This window comes from Felis catus, chromosome E1 (genome assembly GCF_018350175.1).
Source record: "Felis catus isolate Fca126 chromosome E1, F.catus_Fca126_mat1.0, whole genome shotgun sequence".
Classification (NCBI taxonomy): Eukaryota; Metazoa; Chordata; class Mammalia; order Carnivora; family Felidae; genus Felis; species Felis catus.
Genome location: NC_058381.1, coordinates 43,911,139 through 43,931,271, shown reverse-complemented (window position 1 = coordinate 43,931,271; position 20,133 = coordinate 43,911,139). Strand labels below are relative to the sequence as shown.

The 20,133-nt window shown below is 51.4% G+C and overlaps 1 protein-coding gene and 1 non-coding gene across 2 annotated transcripts; both read right to left on the bottom strand.

Annotated features, from left to right (window-relative positions):
* Positions 1–4,268: 4,268 nt before the first annotated feature.
* LOC109494397 lies at positions 4,269–12,223 on the bottom strand. The gene is made up of 3 exons (XR_006589406.1): positions 12,023–12,223; positions 10,146–10,611; positions 4,269–4,927 (listed from the first exon to the last, which is right to left on the bottom strand). It is a non-coding gene; the product is annotated as an uncharacterized LOC109494397 (transcript).
* A 37-nt stretch (positions 12,224–12,260) lies between these two features.
* On the bottom strand, positions 12,261–13,079 carry RPRML (reprimo like). The gene has a single exon (XM_045044341.1). The coding sequence runs from the start codon at positions 12,835–12,837 to the stop codon at positions 12,475–12,477; it is 363 nt and encodes a 120-aa protein (XP_044900276.1). The 5' UTR covers positions 12,838–13,079; the 3' UTR covers positions 12,261–12,474.
* Between the last annotated feature and the right edge of the window lie 7,054 nt (positions 13,080–20,133).

The following is a 20,133-nucleotide window of genomic DNA, read 5'->3' as shown; positions in this document are numbered from 1 at the left end:
CATTGGCAGTGACTGCCCAGGGGGGCCTCAGGGAGGACGGAAATGGGAAGCAGGCTGCGAAGAAGCTTTGGCCCAGGCAAACCAAACCCCTCCTTCGCAGGGCAAAGCAGAGAGGTAAAGAGCCTTTAACCTCACCATTTTGCAAGCATCCGTATCACACACCAAATGAGGGAGACGGGACACATTTGCGCAATAACTCGAGGCAGAGTCTCCATGGCAACAATTACCCAAAAATCCACCGCTGACAGTTACAACAGCGGGAGCTAGCCAAGAAGACTCTGGGGGTGGGAGGCATGCGTGGGGCTCAGAGGACGGCTTCCTTTTATTCTTAAACTGAAGGAAGTGCTGAGGGCAGGCACCGAGGCATCTCAGAGCCTGACTAAGCCAAGAACAATTGGAAACTGAAGCTGGAAGGAGCCTTCAAGATGAGCCACTCTGAGGCCTGGCTGTGAACCACTCCAGGAGGATGTGCTGGCTCCGGGCTGGCGACTGGGCCACCGGGGCATTGCCCTTCCCCCACCCACTCCTGGGGGACAGGAGTTCTTCCCGCCTCCAGCGGTCTTGGGATGGGGACACGGGAGGGACCCAACTTTCTGGGAAGCCAAAGGCTCTGGGGAGTTTGAGTTTGCCTCCAGACTGAGTCTAGTCCTTAAAAACCTCACGCTTGATACGGGTTGGGAGAACCCAGCTCTAGCCACTCAGCCAGACCCCCACCCCGACTTGCGGTGTGGCCCTTCAGCTCCCCCGACAGTGAAATGTGCCACCGACTCTGAAGAGCTGTTCCGAGGCCGTGCAGGTAGCGTGACACGGGAACTGCTTTACCGAAGTAAAGCCCAATGCAAAGATAAGACAGGTCTGTAGGGCCGTGCAGGGCAGCCTGGCACAATTAGCTGTGGCACTCAAGGCTCTCCTCCTCAGGCAGAGACGGGTCCCAGGACAAGTGAGTCAGTGTCAAGAATGCTAGGAGGGACCTAGAGTGTGGCCGGAGAGGGATACGAGGAGGATGGTGGGAAGGTGGGGGAGTGACTTAGCAGAAGCATCGTCTGCTTCCTACCAGTAGACAGATGGACAGACTGAATGACAGGAAACTCAGAGGAAGACAGCAGAGCATACAACCTCCAATGTTTAAATTTTTCATCAATTAAAAAAAATTTTTTTAAAGAAGTTTGGCTCAAAGGGAAAAGTATTCTGCTCTCTTTTTAGAAAAAGCCAAATCCACCCCCCCCACCCCCACCTCTTTTCTACATTTCTTTCCCCGTGCTCCAGAGTCCTTGACTATTTTTCAGCCTCTCTAGCTCAGGCTGCATGAAAAACTCTAGAGAAAGGAGAGGTTTTTCATCATCTCCTTTAGAAAAGAGGCAATTTGTCTATCTTTAGAACAAATGGAAAGACTCTGCTGGGTCTCACCTGCATTTGGAAGTGAAACTTTGTGACCAACTCCTGGGCGTGGCAAACCCCTTCCGGTGAGTTTGGTGAGAAGGGATTAAGCTAGAGCATCTCTTGAGCACTTTTCCTGTTCCAGCCTCCCCCCTGTGCCATCCCACCCTCCGCCCCAAACCTTTTCCCTTCCCTTTTTCTCCCCCTAACCATGGAAAGTCCTCCCAGCCCTGGATGTCCTCAGAAGCCATTCTCTTCCACTCTCCCTTCTGGACTGAGCAGGGAAGAGAGAGATACAGGAGTGAGGCCACATCAAGAAGATTGGCTGCGTCCTCAGGCAGGAGCCCCCAGGGCAGAATGCAGAGGGATCGCCATGGTCCAGGCTTCGGAAGAGTCCAGAAGCTCAGCTGGGTCAGGACACTCGAAAGAGGCCAGCCTCTTAGGACTGACCAAACTCAGTGATGAACCACCAGAAAGCCGCTTCCTAAATTCGGAACGGAAGGAATGAAGGATGTCTGTTCAGTCACTTAGGCTACACATGCTCACTGTTCTGGGGACACATGGCCGGGTGTCAGGAGACCGACGAAGCCAACACGGAGATGGGAAGGTCACTTGAAGGACAGAAACCAGAGCAAGGAGGCCGCAGTCCTGAGGGATGCAGTATGCAGTCACCTCTTCAGTGGCCCAGAAAGCTCGGCTCTCCCTTTCATTCATTCTTTTACTCATTCAGCAGACATTTGTGGCATATCTACTATGCAGATCCTACCTAGGGACGGCAGACACAGTAGCGGGAGGGAAAAAGGCAGGTGTGGAACTCTGCGAGGGACACTGTTAAGAGAATGCAGAGACAAGCCACAGATTGGGAGGAAATATTTGCAAATCACGTATCTGCCAAAGGACTATAACTATCATATGTAATGGATTCTCAAAACTCAGCAATGAGAAAACAACCCCACTTAAAAAATGAGCAGGGGCATTTGGACGGCTCAGTTGAGTGTCCCACTCCAGCTCAGGTCACGATCTCACGGTTCATGAGTTCGAGCCCCACATCGGGCTCGCCGCTGCCAGTGCAGAGTCTGCTTCAAATCCTCTGTCCTTCTCTCTCTCTCTCTGACCCTCCCCTACTCATGCTCAGTCTCTCAAATAGGAATAAACATTTATTTTTTAAAAATGAGCAAAAGACACTTCACCAGGGAAGAGATACAGATGGTAAAGAAACTCCTGAAAAGCTGTTCAACATCATCATTCACTAGGAAATACAAATTTAACCCACAATGAGATACCATTACCCACGTGGGAAGGCACACATACAAACAACACACACATACACACACACACACACACACACACACACACACAACTGACAATACCAACTACTAGTGAGGGTGTGGAGTCACTAGAACACCCATACATTGCTGATGGGAATGCAAAACGTAATCGCTGCCGTGGAAAACAGTTCGGCAGTATTTTTATAGAGCTAATCATACACTTTCCGTGTGACTCAACAAAGCTCCTCCAAGGTATTTTCCAAAGAGAAATTAAGACTCTTGTTTGCACGTACACACAAAAACCGTGTGTGAATATTCATGCTGGCTTTATTCGTAGTCACCAAAAACTGATTCAGCCCATATGTCCTTCAACCGAAGACAGACGGAAATAAAAATTAAATGAAAAAAAAGAATGGTGATACATCCATATGACGGAATGCCGCTCAGCAACAAAAAGGAATGAACGGTCGACACTTGCAGCAACCTGGATGTATTAGGCTAAGTGCAAGGAGTCAGACTGAAAAGGCTACATGTTGTATGATCCCACTTATCTGATATTCTGGAAAAGAAAAACCACAGGGACGAAGAACAAATCAGTACTTGTCACAGGCTAAGGGAAGGAAGGGGGTTTGACTACAGAGTGGGAGCACGAAGAAGCTTGTTTGGTAGAACTGTATCTTGATTATGTTGTTGATTACACAACCCTGAACATTTGTTCAAGACTCATACTACTGTCCATATCCCCCCCCCCAAAAAAAGTGAATTGTACTGAATGTAAATTTAAAAATAAACATACTGGGGCACCTGGGTGGCTCAGTTGGGTTGAGCCTCGGATTCTTGATCTCAGCTCAGGTCTTGATCTCAGGGTTGTGAGTTCAAGCCCTGCACTGGGCTCCATGCTGGGCATGAAGTCTACCTAAAAATAAATTACTTAAAATAAATTTAAAAACTAAATAAAAATTTAAATAATAATAATAAATAAGTAAACATATTTATAGGGGCTCCTGGGTGGCTCAGTCAGTTAAGCTTCTGACTCTTGACTTTGGCTCAGGTCATGATCTCATGGTTCGTGAGTCCAAGCCCCACGTCAGGCTGTGCGCCATCAGCACGGAGCCTGCTTGGGATTCTCTCTCTTCCTCTGTCTCTCCCTCTGTCCCTCCCTCTCTCTCCCCTCCTCCCCTGCTGGCTCTCTCTCTCTCTCTCTCTCTCTCTCTCTAATAAATGAATTTTAAAAACATGAAAACATACCAGTAAAAATATTCTATTTTAAAAATCCAGCTGTATTGTATGTGCCTCACATATCGACAGGGAAAACTTGCAAGGAAAAGGTTTTCAAAAAGATACACAAAGAAAATATTAACCAAAATAAAGCTGGTATAGAAATATTAATACCCAACAACATGTACAGCTTTCATTTAATACTTAGTATGCAGAGTCCTGTCCGAGGCCTCTGGGGGGATATGGGAGAAAAAAACTTGACACCCATTCCAGGGGACTATAGTTCGGGAGGTGTCCACATGACTCTAAATTATATGGGCAACAAATAATTTTTGTAATTCTGTGCAAACCCAGAAAGAGGTGGTACTTCTAAAGAAGAGACGAGGGAGTGAAGAATACTTGGAATTCTGATTGTAAAAATCATTTATTGATCAATGTAGCCGTTGGTTTCCAAAGACACCTGCCAGTGAACCATGCCTCCAGTATTCATGGCCTTGCATAGTCTGTCCTCCCACAATGCATCTGGACTGGCTCTGTGAGTCATATTAATAAATAGGATGTGGCAGAGAAGAAAATACCCCAATTCTGAGCCTAAGCCTTATGAAGGCTTGGCAACTGTGCTTCTGAGCTTTGGGGACAAAAGCTGGGCACTAGACAGACGACCTCTAGATGGCTGCAGTTCTTGCTGACAGAAGATCTGCCCAGCTGGCCGACAGTCTCCCAGTCAACCCACAGAACCATGAAGACATAATAAAGTGGTTATTGTTTCAAAGCTCAAATTTTTGGAGCTAGTTATAGATAGATAACCAAAACAATCACTTCTGAGGTGTGCCAGACATCGTGTTTGCTAATCATTTTCATAAATGATGTTATTTAATCCGTTCAACAAATACTTAGAGATATGTGTCATTAACCCCCATTTTACAAATGAAGAAACTGAAGTTTGGAAAGAATGTCTTACGACTAAGAATGAGCAGAAGCAGGGCTTGAATCCAGGGCCCTTCTTGATGTGGACTCGACATTCCCAACCATCACATTACATGGCCAAGTGGGGAAGTCGAAGGCTGAAAAACACAAAACATTTTGGAGTGAATCACGATGTCTCCCCTAGTGTGAGCTCTTTATTTATTTATTTACTTATTTATTTACTTAATTATTAAAATTTTTTTTAATGTTTATTTATTTTTGAGAGAGACAGAGACAGAATGCAAGTGGGTTAGGGGCAGAGAGAGAGAGAGGGAGACACAGAATCTGAAGCAGGCTCCAGGCTCTGAGCTGTCAGCACAGAGTCCAATGCGGGGCTCAAACCCACGAGCTGTGAGATCATGGCTTGAGCCAAAGTTGGATGCTCAACCGACTGAACCACCCAGGTGCCCCTAGTGTGAGCTCCTTTTAAGCTTTCCCCTCGTTGTCTTTTTCATCCTGGACTACTGAGAAGTGAAGGAGATTCTGGAAAGATGATCAATAAGTAGGCGGATGGTATAAATTGGAGATTTTATTATAGTTTTGACACATTTCATAACAAGCACTAATCATCCTCGGTGTTCAGTTGTCATTTGAGAAAATGTAAACGCTACATCTGCTCACTGCCTGCCTTTTCTTCCAGACAAAAGAACACATGTTCCTAACAAGGGAGTGTATTTTCTTCCTCACCCTCAGTCACCACTAGAGAAGCCTGAGCTTTGAGACAGGTGAGGAATGACCTCATCTTTATAGGCTCTCCTCTCCCCCACAGCCCAGGCAAGCTTCCAGAACCACTCTGGGCCCTCCAGGTTTTAGAGATCATCTTGGTCCCCACCTCAGGTTCATAGATGAGAAAACAAAGGTCCAAACAAAGGAGGTGTGGCTTCATCAAAAATATACTGAGAGCTGGCTGTGGCAGGGTCAGGCTAGGACCACATCTCCAGATTCCTTTTCCAGTGCTCTCTGAAGCCCAAGACCCTCTGGAGTCTCCTCTCTAGCTGCAAGCAAGCCCTAGACTCCTGATGGAGGTGACCTGAGTCTAGAAGTCTGGAAGAATGCTGAGAACAGCCAGCTCTTTTGAGCCCAAGACCTCAGCAGCCAAATGTTCAGCACCATAGACAGCTCCACCAGCCTATTTACTTGGGAAGCTCTTTGCCCTACGAGGAAGTGTCAAGGGAGAGAAAGAGAAAATTATTGGAATGATTTTGGAGAGAATCTAGTCCACCTCCCTCACTTCGCATGGGAGGAAACCCAGGAAATGATTAGTCCAAGATCACACGGCAAGTCAGTACGAAGCTAGAGAGGAGGCCCAGTAGCCCATCTCACACCTCTTCAGGGCCCACAGATACTTGGTCCCCATGACTTACTAGTGGCACAGCCAGAGCTTGAATCAAGGTCTCCAAAATCTACATCTCTTGCCTTTGGGGATGGCAAGGAACGAAAAGAAAAAAAGAAGTAAAAAGAAACTGAAAGAGCACCCGGCCCTGATGGGAAGGCCTGTGATTTGGCCTCTAACTTCAAGTCCTGGACAGGAGCTTCCTACTTCCCTAAGGTGATGTGGCCTTTTAGAAACAATCTAGTTACCATGGCAACCTCATCCCAGGTTTCATCTCCATGGCAATTCACTTTTTTCACCCGTCTGGTAAGTCCACATGTGATTGCCCATATGTACATTGCAGAAAAATTAATATACGATCACATTTTTTAGAAGTGCAGTATCTCATTATCCCAGGCTGCGATCAGGAACACAACAAGGCAGGATCCGGGGTAGACAGGGCCTGTGGCATCAAAGACCCAGAGCAGTCTTTGGGGGCCTCTCAGCCTTCTCGCTACCATCGCGAACCTTTCCTCATCTTTCCAGATCAGCACACCTTAAGCTCACCCTGGGTATAAAAAAGTTCTCCTTTTCCGTGTCCTCCCTGGTGTCCTGCCCATGACACAACCTCAGAGTGGCCTGGGACAGGAAGGAGGCTGATCCTTCTGACCACAACCTCTGCAGGACCCAGGAAGGCCTCCTCCTGCTTGCTTTGGCCCTGCATCTCAGTTGAGGGCATCCCTGTTTCCGCCTTTTGTGACAGACCACATTGCATGCCTGAACTGCGGACTGTGGGCACCTTCTTCAATATGACCTAATCGGCCAACTATTGTCTAGGAAATCGCCATCATTTCTAGTCCACTGAGGGCACCCTTCCTATTTTCCGGCAATGCTATGGATTTTCTTTACTGTCAGTCCTGATGTTCGTAATGATGTAGAGCCGGCTGGAGTATTCTGTCTACCATTTCGACCTAACCCTCTCCTGCTCTCTCTACTTTATTTTTTATAATAACAGTTTTCGCCATATGGCCTGTCAAATGATGGTGCTGGGTTGTTTCTCTCGCCCTCATCTTCTTCATCATCAGTAATAGTCCCTTTCATGCACGGGGTGTTGCCCTCACATGTGCAGCAGAGAAAAGGGAGAAGTGCTCACAAAAATATTCCTCCAACATCCCAAACAACAAAACAGAAAAATCAAGGCATGGTCTCATTTCCAAAGCTCGATGAAAATTATGAAATGTACCAGCTATTCACCTTCCAAATACCTTTTGAGCTCAGATAGACCTGAATCTGATTCTACCAATGATTAGCTGTGGTCTTAAATGAGTGATCTAAGCAATCTGAGCCTTGCTTTCTCAAAGATGACAGCAATATATGCCCTGCAGAGATTATTAGATATGGGCTATAGAAAAATCAGAAAGGATTATGAGATAAAATAGGAAAACTGCTTCACACCATTTCTGGCATGTGAAAGATCTTCTCTAAATGGCAAGTATGCTTATTAGCACCTAAAAGGGGAATCATTCCCATGAAAATTTTATTTGTCTCTGACTAAGGAGAACGCCCACCCTTCTCCTCGTGTTTGATTTGATTACATATCCTTGATTCCTATGATGAGTGCGGCCCCTTGAAAGCAGGGGGCTGTGTCCTCAGTTCAACAAAGGTTTGTGATATTCCTAAACTAAATAAGGCACCATGTTGAGTGCTGTAGAAAATACATACACAGGGAAGAAAGCTCTGGTCCTCAGGGATAATGCAGTGAGGGAGACAGACATGAACACCAGAGTCCATAACGCAAGGCAGAGAGAGGCCCACGCCATCCACCTTGGCAGTGTGCCTGGTGGTTAGGAGTGGGAGCTCAGAAACCAGTCTGCCTGAATTCGGGATCCCAGCTCCACTTACTGGCGGTACAACCTCAGACTAGTCTCTTACCCTGAGGCTGGGCCTCAGTTTCCTCAAATGTAAAATGAGGAGGGTACTAGAAGCCACCTCTTAGGACAGTTAATATATGAACAGAACACACAGAAGGGCTCAGTAAACATTACTGTTATGTAGATATACGAAGATATGTGATAGAAGAGATCAAAATTCTGTTTCATGGATGAGGCTGCGCTTGAGCTTGACCTTGGAGAATGAGCAGTTATAAGAGACAACGGAGGGGAAGAAAAGCATTTTGAGGGAAGCAGAGCACCGGGAGCCACGGAGTGTGAACTCTGTAGCATTTTCAGAATGGAGACTGGGGGCCAGATCACCGGAGCCGAGAGAGAAATGCCGTGAAAGGGGCTGGCACAGAGGTTTAGGACAGCCCCTGCGAGGTCAACCAGCATCAGCATGATACTCGCAACCAGTTACCCAACACCTCCCGTGGGCAGAGCGCCGCGCCCAGCTCAGCCATCGTTGTCTCCTGGAATCTTCTCAACAAACACAGGAAGCAGGCTTTATGATCCCAATTTGACAGATGAACAGTGTGACTCAGAACACTTCATTAACTTGCTGCTGGTTCTGTAAAGTCTAAACTCATTCCCTTCCCTTCGCCTGCTCCCCGACACCAGCGCCCCTGCACGGATGGTCACACGGGTCTTCAGGACACAGGCGGCAAGCAGGGACTACATAAGACCGAAACACCAAGGGCTTCTCTCTTGGGATCAGCACCACCTGACGGGTCACTGAACAAGGAAGGGCCTCCTGATTCTGAAGCCTGTTTCCACCCGCAGATGTTCTGCTGCAATTGGTCTGGGGGGTGCGATATGAGCAGCAGGGCTTTGAAAGCTCAGCTGGGTAATTCTCACGAGCTGTCAAGTTGGAAATCATGGGTCCAAGGGGAGGCCTTGCACCAAAAGCATTGCTGCTGACGCCTGGCCCTTACTGTGGCTCTCCAGACCTGCTCCAATGGCTCCGTACTGGGCCTCTCCCGCAGCAGGGAGCGGGGCCATGGTGGAGGCCTCCACGGCTGGGTCCTCAGCCCTCCACTTCTGGGTCCCTCTTCCTGTCCCATGTCTTTCCTCCTCATTGCCCTTCCCAGGTCCCCCAGGTCCCCAGAGCTTTCTTATGGCCCAAACTTCCCCTTCCCCATGAGGGATCAATCTGGCTGCCCTCCTGGAAAGGACTCAAGACCCCCAAATTGATCCCATTTCCCTCCCTGATCCTGGCCAGAGCACCACCCTCATTTTCCCCTCTGTGGGGCCCACACAGAGCAAGGCAGGGAGACTGGCTGGTTTCAGCAGGAGGGACTGATGGCATTTCTTTCCCTCCCTCTCCCGTTCCACGGTAGGGGTGAAGCATTGGGAAGCAGAGAGAGGGGTAGAGCCCAGGGCCCGGTTTTGAGGAAAGGTCGCCCTTCCAGGGAGGCCTGGGCCTGGTGTGGTGGAAACCAGACAGCAGAGTCCACGTGGGGAGGGGAGGAAGCCCCCTCGAGGCTGGTAACTGCTTTTTCTTCGAAGCCCAGCCATAATCACCCTCAATGTTGTTACGGTAACAGGACCTGGAACAGGAAAGGAACCCCAGCAAGAAGGTGAGGGTTGCAGGTAAGATCCCTGGAAGCCTTGCTGAACTTCACCTTTGGAGCTCATGTCTGTCAGCCTGGCCCAGCTCAGCAGGAAACCAGCAGTTTGCACAGCATGACCCGCAGTGATGGAGGCTGTCCCCTGCCTGGGTGGCTGTGGCGTCAACATCTGGGTCCCATGTCCTGGGCTTTCTGCCCAAGCTTTCCCCTGCCAGACAGGCCCCAGGAGAAACGCAGGTTCACAGCCAGCCTGCAAGCTCCCATGAGAACCCTGTACCCCCAAATAGGTTTCGTCTAAATAGATTTGCTGGTACCCGCCCCCCAAAATAGAGGTCATCATCAGTAAAAGGTAAAGTGGGAATAATGCTAGTATCTGCCCCCAAAGGATTGATATGAGGATGAATTTAGATAATGCCCTTAAAGTGAGTAGCACAGTGACCATACTAAATAAATAAATAAATAAATAAATAAATAAACAAATAAATAAATAAAGGTAGGTTACCATCGTTGTAATCTGGTTTGTGGAATACAGCGCCCTTTTGGGTGCAAAGGAAGATTCAAGGCTCTGGTGTCCGAGGGTGTCTCTGTGTCAGAAGCTGTCCATTGGTCTGCCCGGCTGGGCCAGCCTAGGTGTGGATAGCTCCAGGGGTACCAGTCCCCAGTGATGTGGTCTTTGACTCCTCCAAGATGGTAGGACACACGTAAAGCCAGACGATCGTTTTATAGGAGCTGGTTTCCTGACTCTTGCTTATTTTTTTTTTCCTCAGCATTCCAGAGTGTTCCCCATGGATTAAACTCTCCATTTCTATGCACTGGAGTTACAGATTCCTCTGAGTTTGGAGGCATATGGCGGCAAGAGTAAGCAGGTGCTTCCTCAGGGCACTTCCCCAGTGGTCATGCCAGAGGCCTAGATGCTTGCCTGGCCTCTGGAGTTCAGGGATCTGGACATCCCACATATCCCTCGTGACCTTGAGTAACAAGAGAGAATCATGAGCTGCACTCAAGGGATGCTATTCAGAAATCCTTCTAAAGTCCTTTGTATAAAATGTGTGTGTGCACGTGCACACATACCTTTTTCCCCAAATTGGAATGCTGGATGTGGGCTATTTGTGTGGGTACCCACAACCATCACGCTTCCTTCTTTCCCTCTGAAACCCCCCTTAATGCTCAAGGCTGCCCTTGGTCTGCTGCTGAGTTGGGGTCTGGGGAGGTTCGGGGAGGGTGACTCCCAGCAGCCAGACGAGCATGGCTGTGCCAAGTGGGCTCCAACAAACAAGTGGGAAAGTGAGTAGCTGTCCTCCATTGCAGGGGCCATCTTGCTAGTGAGAGCACCCGACCCCAGAAATTGCATCCCTTGGGACACCCGGCGGGGGCAGGGGGGCTCAGTCTGGTTGAACATCCAACTCTGGATTTCCACTCGGGTCATGATCCCAGGGTCATGGGATCAAGCCCCGCGTTGAGCTCTGCGTTGAGCATGGAGCCTACTTAAGATTCTCTGTCTCTGGGCTGGCATGTCACCTCCCCCACCCTTTAGGTACAGGTGTGACCTTGAGCCCCTTGCCTAACCTCCTTGGGCCTCAGATTCACCACCAGTGAAAGGTAAAGTAGGGATAATGCTAATATCTGCCTCAAAGGATTGTTATGAGGATGAAATTGAATAATGCCCAGTTTTAGCCCTTCCCCAGATCAGACGCTTGCAGACAGTGGAGCCACGCACTCGCCCTTGGCCGATGAGTGGCATCTTTCTAGCCCGTTAACACCGCTTTACTCTAATTCTGCATCTCCAAGAGGTGCCTGGGTTCTGGGCAACGGGGTATCTCATAATGGGGGACTGAAAATTCCCTGAATACAGCTGCATATGGAGGTCATTTTCTGCATTTTAAATGTCCTGGGTCCTCCGCGCCACAAAGCCCTCTCCCACCCTTGCACCCCCCCACCCCCACCCCCGGCAGCAAGGGCATTTCTTCCCGCTACTCCTGCTCCACACAAGGATGGTGTCCAAGCAAGCCCTTAGATGGGGCTTTGGCCTTGTAATTTAACTAGATCTAGCGCCCCACCAACCCCCCGATTAAATTTTTATTCACTGTTCTGATATATTAATTTTGCTTTTCTTCCCTTTTGCAGGTAAGTCACTGATTTTTCTTTTTTTTCCCCTCACGGAATAGATTCCAATTTCCCAAAGATTTAAATAATCTCCCCAGCTGTCTGGCCACGCCGCAGGACCTGCCCGTTCCCCTCCAGGACTACCTCCTGGCCTCCTCCAAGTGGGGTCTCAAGAGCCCCCCACCTACCCCCCACGGCTCCGCAGTCAGGCGGCCAACCCGCCTGTGAGGTACACAGCGCACCCACCCCGCCCCAGCCAACACACCTTACACTTACACACACACTCCGCGAAGAGTTGCGAACGGGAAGCCGCCGGAAGCCCGACGGCAGCAGGTTTATTACCACGGTTCTTTTCAAATGCAAAATCCGGCCCACGAGCTCAGGGATTCGGATTCATCAACTTGCCCCACCCCGCAACTCACCCGCACACGGACGCGTCTACGTACGCACAAAACTCCCCCGCACGTGACCTCAGCCCCACGCAGCCTCCCACGACCTCTCCCACCCCGCCACGCTGAGGCGCACACTGGACCGAGCCGGGTGTGGAAGTCCCTTCCCGCGCCACCGCCTCGAGTCTCACAGTGTCCCCGGGCCGGGGCGCCCCGAGGCCCGTCGCTGTTCGCGCGGCCCGCCGGGCGGCGGCGGCAGAGCCCGGGAGGGGCACGAGGGTCCCGGTCTCCCTTCTCGTCCGCTTGCGGCCGGGCTGGCGGGGACGGGCCGAGGCGGCCTCAGTACAGCCCCAGGATGGCGGCGCCCACGTCCTTGGAGGGCCGGCGCTCCTCCACCAGAAAGTTGATCATACTCTCCGACTTGATGAGCAGGTTGCAGCCCAGGAAGAACACGCCGAAGACCACGGTGAGCGACAGCACGCAGAGCACAGCGATCTGCGCCACGCGCGACACCCACAGGCTGCGCTCGTCGGGCGCCAGCCCCGCGGGGACCCCGTCGGTGGCGGCCAGCGGCGCGCCCCCGGGGCAGCAGCCCAGCCACGTGCCCAGCCCGTGGCTGCGGTTCCCCAGGGTGGCCCCGCCGCCGCCGCCCAAGCCGCCCGCCGCCTCCAGGCCGCTGTGGTTCAGGAAGGTCGCGTTCATCGCGGCTCGGCGCCCGGGGTCTCGGCGCGCCGGCCGGGGCGCGCGGGGAGGCTGGCCGGCGCCCGCGCTCCCGGAGATGCTGGGGTCCAGCCGCGGGCGAGGAGAGGGGAAGACGGGAGGCCGCCCGCGCGCCGGCACCCCTCGGGCCGCCTGGCCCTGGGCACCGGGCGGGAAGCGGCGGCCCGGAGGAACGAGCAACAGGCTGCGCGGGAGCTGGAGCCGGAGAGCCGAGCGCGGGTCGCAGTTGCCTGCTACGCGGCTTGCCTGCCCCGCCGCCCCTCCCCTAGCAACGGCCCCGCCCCCTCGCGCCTCCTTCCTGCTCCCCCCCCGGCCCCCCCCCCCCCCCCCCCGAGTCCTCTGGGTCCGAGAAGCGGGCAGCCCCGCCCCGGGGGCAGTGGCGGAGGGTTTCGGGCTGGGAAATCTCCCCGAGGCGCCCATCCCGGGAATCGGTGCTCGTGGCGGTTCAGCTCCTCCTGAGGTCGGCCCTAAATTTCTGCTCCGCTCTTTGGCTCCCAGTAAACCTTCCTGGACATCAGAGAAGTAGCTCTCACCCCCGGCGTTGGCTGCCCTCTCCTCTCTCCCTTCTCCATTGGGGCTGTGGCGCTGGGTCCGAGCGGTCCCACCACGCCCCACCACGCCCCACCACGCCCCTACCCGCTCCTCGCTGCTGTCCCCAGGCTGAAAGCAGTGGCTGCGGGGCGTGCTGTCTTCGTCCTTCCCGCCCCACCCCCATCCTGCCCCATTTGATTTTTTTTTTCCACGTTTTTATTTATTTTTGGGACAGAGAGAGACAGACCATGAATGGGGGAGGGGCAGAGAGAGAGGGAGACACAGAATCCGAAACAGGCTACAGGCTCCGAACCCTCAGCCCAGAGCCTGACGCGGGGCTCGAACTCACGGACCGCGAGATCGTGACCTGGCTGAAGTCGGACGCTTAACCGACTGCGCCACCCAGGCGCCCCCCATTTGATTTTTTGTTTTTAATTCAAAAAGAAGTTCTTGAGGTCTCCCCCCCCACCCCGCCGCGTTCCTTTTGGCCAAAAACGCACCATTGCAAACTAGAAAGTATGGATTAGCAAAATGAAAAAAAAAAATCGAAAACCTCAAAATCCTACCCCCCAGAGTGTCGACGTTACCACCTTGGTACAAAATCTGGGCTTTTTTTCTTTGCGAGTCTCCATACATTTATTCAAATAGAGGTGCATTGTTAGTACCTACTGTTTTGTCATTTAATTGTGTATCTTTTCGTAGTGATAAATATTCATCTACAACAGTGGTTCTGAATATTCTGGAGGACTTATTATGTCGGGGTTGGGGGCCCCAGAATGTGCATTACTAATACCCTCACAGGTGATGTTCATGCTGCTTCCGGGTCCTGCTTTGAGAACTACTGATCTGTGATACAATTTTTAGTGAAGGAATGGTGTTTCAAGGGTAGAGACTACTACCATTTATTTAAGGAAGATGTTTATTTTTGGATATTTTAGTTGGCCCCCCTTTTTTGCATCAGAACCAATATTACCATAAAGAGCCTGTATCAAAGTGTATGCAAAAACTATTTTTTTCTTGATTTTTTTGAACAATGGACCCACAGAATCCAAAGATTACATCCTACCAAATTGCTCTGCAGAAATGAACCAGTTTACACTGCAGCCCTATGGGGAAGGCGGGGGGCATTGCCCCCGATCCTGGTTATTGTCATTATTTTCATAATTTTTGCCTGTGTTTATGGGATGTGGGATGGTTTCTCATCCTTGTATAACTTGCATTCTTTGAGCTGTGGAGAAGGAAGGAAAGCATCTAGGAGTCTTTTCCAGAGTCCAGGCAGAAGATGCTGTGGGAGGCTTGGATTCCGCTGGTGGTGGCGGAGGGAAAGACCTGAGGATGGAAAGGGCTTGGCAAGTGGGCGTGAGGGTACCCAGGATGTCCCCAGCATGGAGTATCTCAAAGCCACCGCTCCGCCATTAGAACTAATACACGTGTGTGTGTGTGTGTGTGTGTGTGTGTGTGTGTGTGTGTGTCTCCTGGGAAGCTATTAAGTTTCTCATTTTAAACATGAAGAAGGGTGCCTGAGTAGCTCATTCGGTTACGCATCAGACTCTCGGTTTGGGCTTGGGTCACGGTCTCGCGGTTTGCTGAGTCTGAGCCCCACGTCCGGCTCTGTGCTGGCAGTGCAGAACCTTCTTGGGATGCTCTCTCTTCTCCTTCTGTCTCTGCCTCTGCCCCCACTCACAGTCTCTGCCTCTCTCCAAATAAATAAACTTTAAAAACACTTAAAGATGAAGAAACTGACACACGTAAATACACACACAGAGACACCCAGGAGAGACCGACGGATAGACCTGGCTCACCTTCCTCCGTCCTGGAAAAGCCGCTTGGGACAAGGGCACTCACAATTTTCTGGGCAGGAGTCTCCCTGCCCTGACTACACCCCAGAGCCAGGACAGAACAGGGAGACAGCAGGTTCCTGATGACATATTTTGTTCCCTGCTTTTGACCAGTTGGATTTCTTTAGAGAAATGCTTGGTTATGTCCTTTGTCCATCGTTCTCCTGAGACCAACCCCCGATCTTGAATAATACGCTCTGGACGTGGAGCCCATATTCTTGACTCCATCCGGCTGAGGTCAGGCTGCCTGTGGCACAGAAAGCAGAGGCAGGAGGAGTAAAGGTGGGGTCCAGGGGCCTGCCTACTCCAGCAGGAGGCTGTGAGGAGACCGATGGCTGACCTTCCCTTTATTAAGCACCTACGATACGCTCAGTGCATTAAATATATTACCTCACTGTTACACCAGCCCTTGGTTCCACTGGACTGTCCTCTTGACATGAGAAAACAGAGGCTCAGAGTGGTGAATTGGCTTACTGAAGATCACACAGCTAGTTAAGCATCAGAGCCAGAATTTGTCCTGTTCCAAACAGGACAGAGCCCTGTCCTGTTCCAGAGCTATGTTTTCATTATTCCCATGCCCCTCTCTTCCATCATCCCTGCGCTGGTTTCTGTAGCTACCTGCGGGGAAGAGGAAGGTGCTGTCTTTTTGACCTGTGGTCAGGAAGGGAGAGACAGAACATGGCTTGTGGAAGTAAGCAAAGACCACCCACGTGAGAGCAAGCAAAGGCTGTGTTTTCAGAGCTCGCTACCACAAGGGAGTCAGCCCCCATCGCTTGAGTTTGGAAGAGAATTGAAGGCCGGCCGAGGAATAGGAAATCTTTATAATGGGAGAGAGGGAAGGCTTCAGGTTCTGCTCAGAGGCTGTTGGCATGGAACCTGTGGATGTGCTCGCTAGAAAGGGGGGTGCCCTATGTGATTGGGTTCGGGGAGCATGTTTGGCTTTTCCCAGTTTGTCCTACGTTGGAAGCAGGGGCAAAATGAGGGAAGCTGTCAGCTGTTGGTCCAGTCTTGGCTGCGTCTGGGCTATTCCTACACGGGTATGCTTTGGCTTCCCAGACTAATGGCAGCAGAGAGTGGTTTCCCTCCTTGGCTGTTGCTACAGGTAGTGATCAGAGTTCTGTTTTTCTATGTGGCGTGGCCCCTGTTTGTCTGTGTATCTGGTCTCTCAGACTCCTCCCCAGAGTCCTGGAGGAGGGGCCTTCCTGGCCTGGTGCTGGCCAGAGGCTTCCTGCCTCGGGCTCCCTCCTGCCTTCTGCCCTTTCTGGAGCCCCTGGTCCCGGTAGGTCTCCTTGCTATTTGCTGTGCACCGTCTCAATTCCCATAATAGCCCCCAAAGGGAAATTATATTCGTTATCATTGCCGCATCATAGCTCGTTCCCAAATTTAGCAAATATTGATGATTTCACAGTTTTCTGAGGGCCAGGAAGCCAGAAACGGCGTAGCTGGGTGGTTCTAGCTCAGGGTCTCTTGTGAGGTTGTAGCCCAGGGCTTGGTGGGGGCCCACAGTCACTTGAAAGCTCGCCTGGGGGTGAAGGGTTGGCTTCCAGGATGGCTGCCTGACACAGCTCTTGTCTTGAGGCCTCAGTTTCTGCCCAGGTAGACCTTTCCACAGAGCCCCTCTTGAAGAACGTGCTTGGCGGTGGACCACTCGTGGGAGGGGTGGAAGAGTGAGCTTGTAGAGGGCAGTGGGTTAGCTATCATTGTTAGGTAAGCTTCGTGGCAACCTAATAGAGAGAAACCATTAGCCCCATTTGACAGATGAGAAAATGGAGCCTCTGAAAGGAGAGAGATTTTGCCTGAGGACACAGAGCCTGTAGCTGATATGGCCAGGATTTAAGCCCTTCTCTACCTTAAAACCTGACCCTAGCTCTTGCCAGCCCTTGGTGTGCGTCCAGGGGGGTGGGGTGGGCTTCGTTGTTAGGGAAAGATGCCCCTCCCCCAGCCCCCAGAGCCTCTGGGAGGCCTCAGGAGCCTGAGAAGTTGTCTGTCAACTGGGCTGCCTTCTCTGCTCTAGAGACAAGGAAGCTGGTGCCTCTGGGCCCAGCTGCCACCCACACAGGACTATTTTTACCCTCCACCTCAGTGACAAGTCTGCATCTCCCCGCTCTGGAAAGGCCATCTGGGTAGTCTGGCTGTCCCAGGAAGAGCCTCCACCCTGAGGCCACCGTTTATGCCCCGCTGTTCCAGCAGCTGTTTCTAGATGAACCTTTAGCTCTCTGCCATGCCTTGGCCAACCGAGGTCAGTACGACGCCTCCGTCCCCTGGATTCCTGTCAGCACAGAGCCCTACGCAGGGTTCGAACCCACGCACCGTGAGATCGTGACCTGAGCCCAAGTCGGACACTTAACCCACCGAGTCACCCAGGCGCCCTGGGGCCATTTTAACGATACGAATGATTTTATTTGCGTCTTCAGACTACACACAGAAACACTTGAAAACTGCAAATACATGACTGTTGTATAACGTACTTCAGGGAGTCTGAGAACCTTTGGACATAGTTTATTTTCTGAAGTGGTCTCAAACAACCCCCTAGGATCCTGCGTGTGCTATTCATTTGTTTGGCAAACTCTCCCCGAGCCGGTAAAGGTTGCCTCCTGCCAGGTTCCTGTCCAAATGATCTCATGTTTCACCCTGGCAGACGGGAAGTTAATAATGTTTTACTGCAACTCTCACAGAATTAAAATAAACACAATTGTCAGGTTCAGCCTTTGTCCCCCATGCAAAGTGGAAAGCAGAGGAGCCCCCCCCCCCAAAGCAGCAGGAGGGAGAGACACGGCAGGGGTTTCTGTGCAGTGGTAGAAAGGGGGCAGCGCCTGTGTAAGTAGCACGGCAGACAACTGAGACACGGATCATGGGGGATCGTGGAGCTTCACACCCCCTTCCCCCCACCTCCCCTCCCCCCACCTGTCCGATTTGTGTTTTGGAGAATACCTGGATTTGGAGGACCTAGGATCTATTTCTGCTTCTGCCCCTAATTGACTGTGTGACCTTGAGCAAGTTAGTCATTCTCCCTGGGCCTCGATTGGCTCATCTGTAAATCCAGGGATCTGGATCAGATCATCTTCCGTAAAACTGCATTTAGAAAAACAGGTAGTGGGTCAGACGGGCCATGGTCTGCCTTCCTCGGCTCTACATTTCCTGAGGGGTTCAGAGAGCACGGCGCCCAAGATCTGTGCCTGGTCTGCACCTAGAGCGCTGCCTGGGCCCCCATTACCCCAGCTGTGAAATAAGGAGCATGATTAATACCTGCGCCCCGTGAACTGCCCCTTAGAGGTGACACTGACCAAAAGAGGTCTGTTTAATACAGGACTTCTCAGAGCCTTTAATACGTTGGTGTGCATTGTGAATTTCCCGGGGGGGGGGGGGCGGGGCGGGGGAGGGGATGCAGGATGCAATATTTAACTAACACAAACTAATATTTTTTGCACGATGTACCTTTCAGCACAGTTTGGAAAATGCCATCAGCATAAAGAAGGGCTCTCAGTCTTCCTGGGGCTGTACCCCTTTAATAAAAAGGACAGTAGCGGATGCCATATACTGACTCTACATGTGCCTGAACTTACATCCCACCCGCCCTGCCCCCCCCCAGCCTCAACTCTGCAGGGTGTGTGATAGTATTCACATGTCACAGGTGAGGCTCAGAGAGGTGAAGGAACTCGTTCAAGGTCACACAGCTGGGACGTGGCAGGCCTGTCTGGCTCCCAGGCTTCTCCCCTGCACCACACTGCCTTCTTAGCTGTCCCTGCCCTTCCACCTCAAAACGCAGACGCTGGCCCACTTGATTCTAATGCGCAGCCGAGTTTGATAACCATTGTTATAAAGGCAGCGATTCTCAGCATTGACTATAGAATCGCCTGGAAAGATTTTCTAGATGCTGGGAGCAGGGTGGGGGGTAGTAACAGGAAGGAGACGCTCGGGGCCTTTCTGGGGGTGTAGTAACGTTCTACATTTTTTTTAATGTTTATTTATTTTTGAGAGAGAGAGAGAGAGAGACAGAGCACAAGCAGGGGAGGGGCAGAGAGAGAGGGAGACACAGAATCCGAAGCAGGCTCCAGGCTCCGAGCTGTCAGCACCGACCAACGCGGGGCTTGAACCCACGAACCGTGAGATCCTCACCTGAGCCGAAGTCGGCCGCTTAACCTACTGAGTCGCCCAGGCGCCCCCTCCGCTTGATTTTATAATCTTCATAAGAGACAAGATGTTCAGCACTAGATTGTAACCATACTAGACTCTAACCCTAACCCCAACCCCAACCCTAACCCTGACCCTAACCTTAACCTTAACCTTAAGCTAAGCCTGATACTTTTTGATTTGTGTGTTGGATACTTGGGTGTGTCCACTTCTGTGAAAATTGTGGAGGTATACGCTTAGGATTTGTATACTTTTCTCTGTGTAGGTTATTCTATAGCAAAAAAAAAAAAAAATTTTTTTTTAAGGAAATAAAAAAAAGCCGTTGTCCTCAGCGCCTTCGCTGCCTCCTGAGAAAAGGCAGTCTGTGGCCCCAAACTCAACGTCTTGAAGATGCTTTTCACAGCATTGAGCAGTTGTTGGCCTTTGAGTGTGTGCCTGTCCTTGACAATGAACACACCTGCTTTCTTACCGCTGCTGCTTCTCCCTGGGCCGGTGCCGGGCTTAGCTACAAATTGCCCGCTGTTGTGCAGTGACAGGTACTCAACGGTCAGGCCCCATGGCTGGCTCCACAGCGTCTCCCTCCCACAGTTGGACTGAGAGGACCCCACGCTGCCCAAGTCCCAGGACTTAGGGCAGCAGAGACATAAGCAGCTACAGCAGGGACATAAGCACCTGCGCCTAAGCTGGGAGCCCTCTGCTCACGTCTGCCTTGTATCCTAATGAGTCCCTGGACACATGCTCTCTGGTCTTCACGTACAGACCCGCCGGTGGGCCCATG

What these genes read in the sequence shown, in the direction of transcription:
- RPRML (XM_045044341.1), bottom strand. Translation starts at nt 12,837, where the DNA reads ATGAACGCGACCTTCCTGAACCACAGCGGCCTGGAGGCGGCGGGCGGC.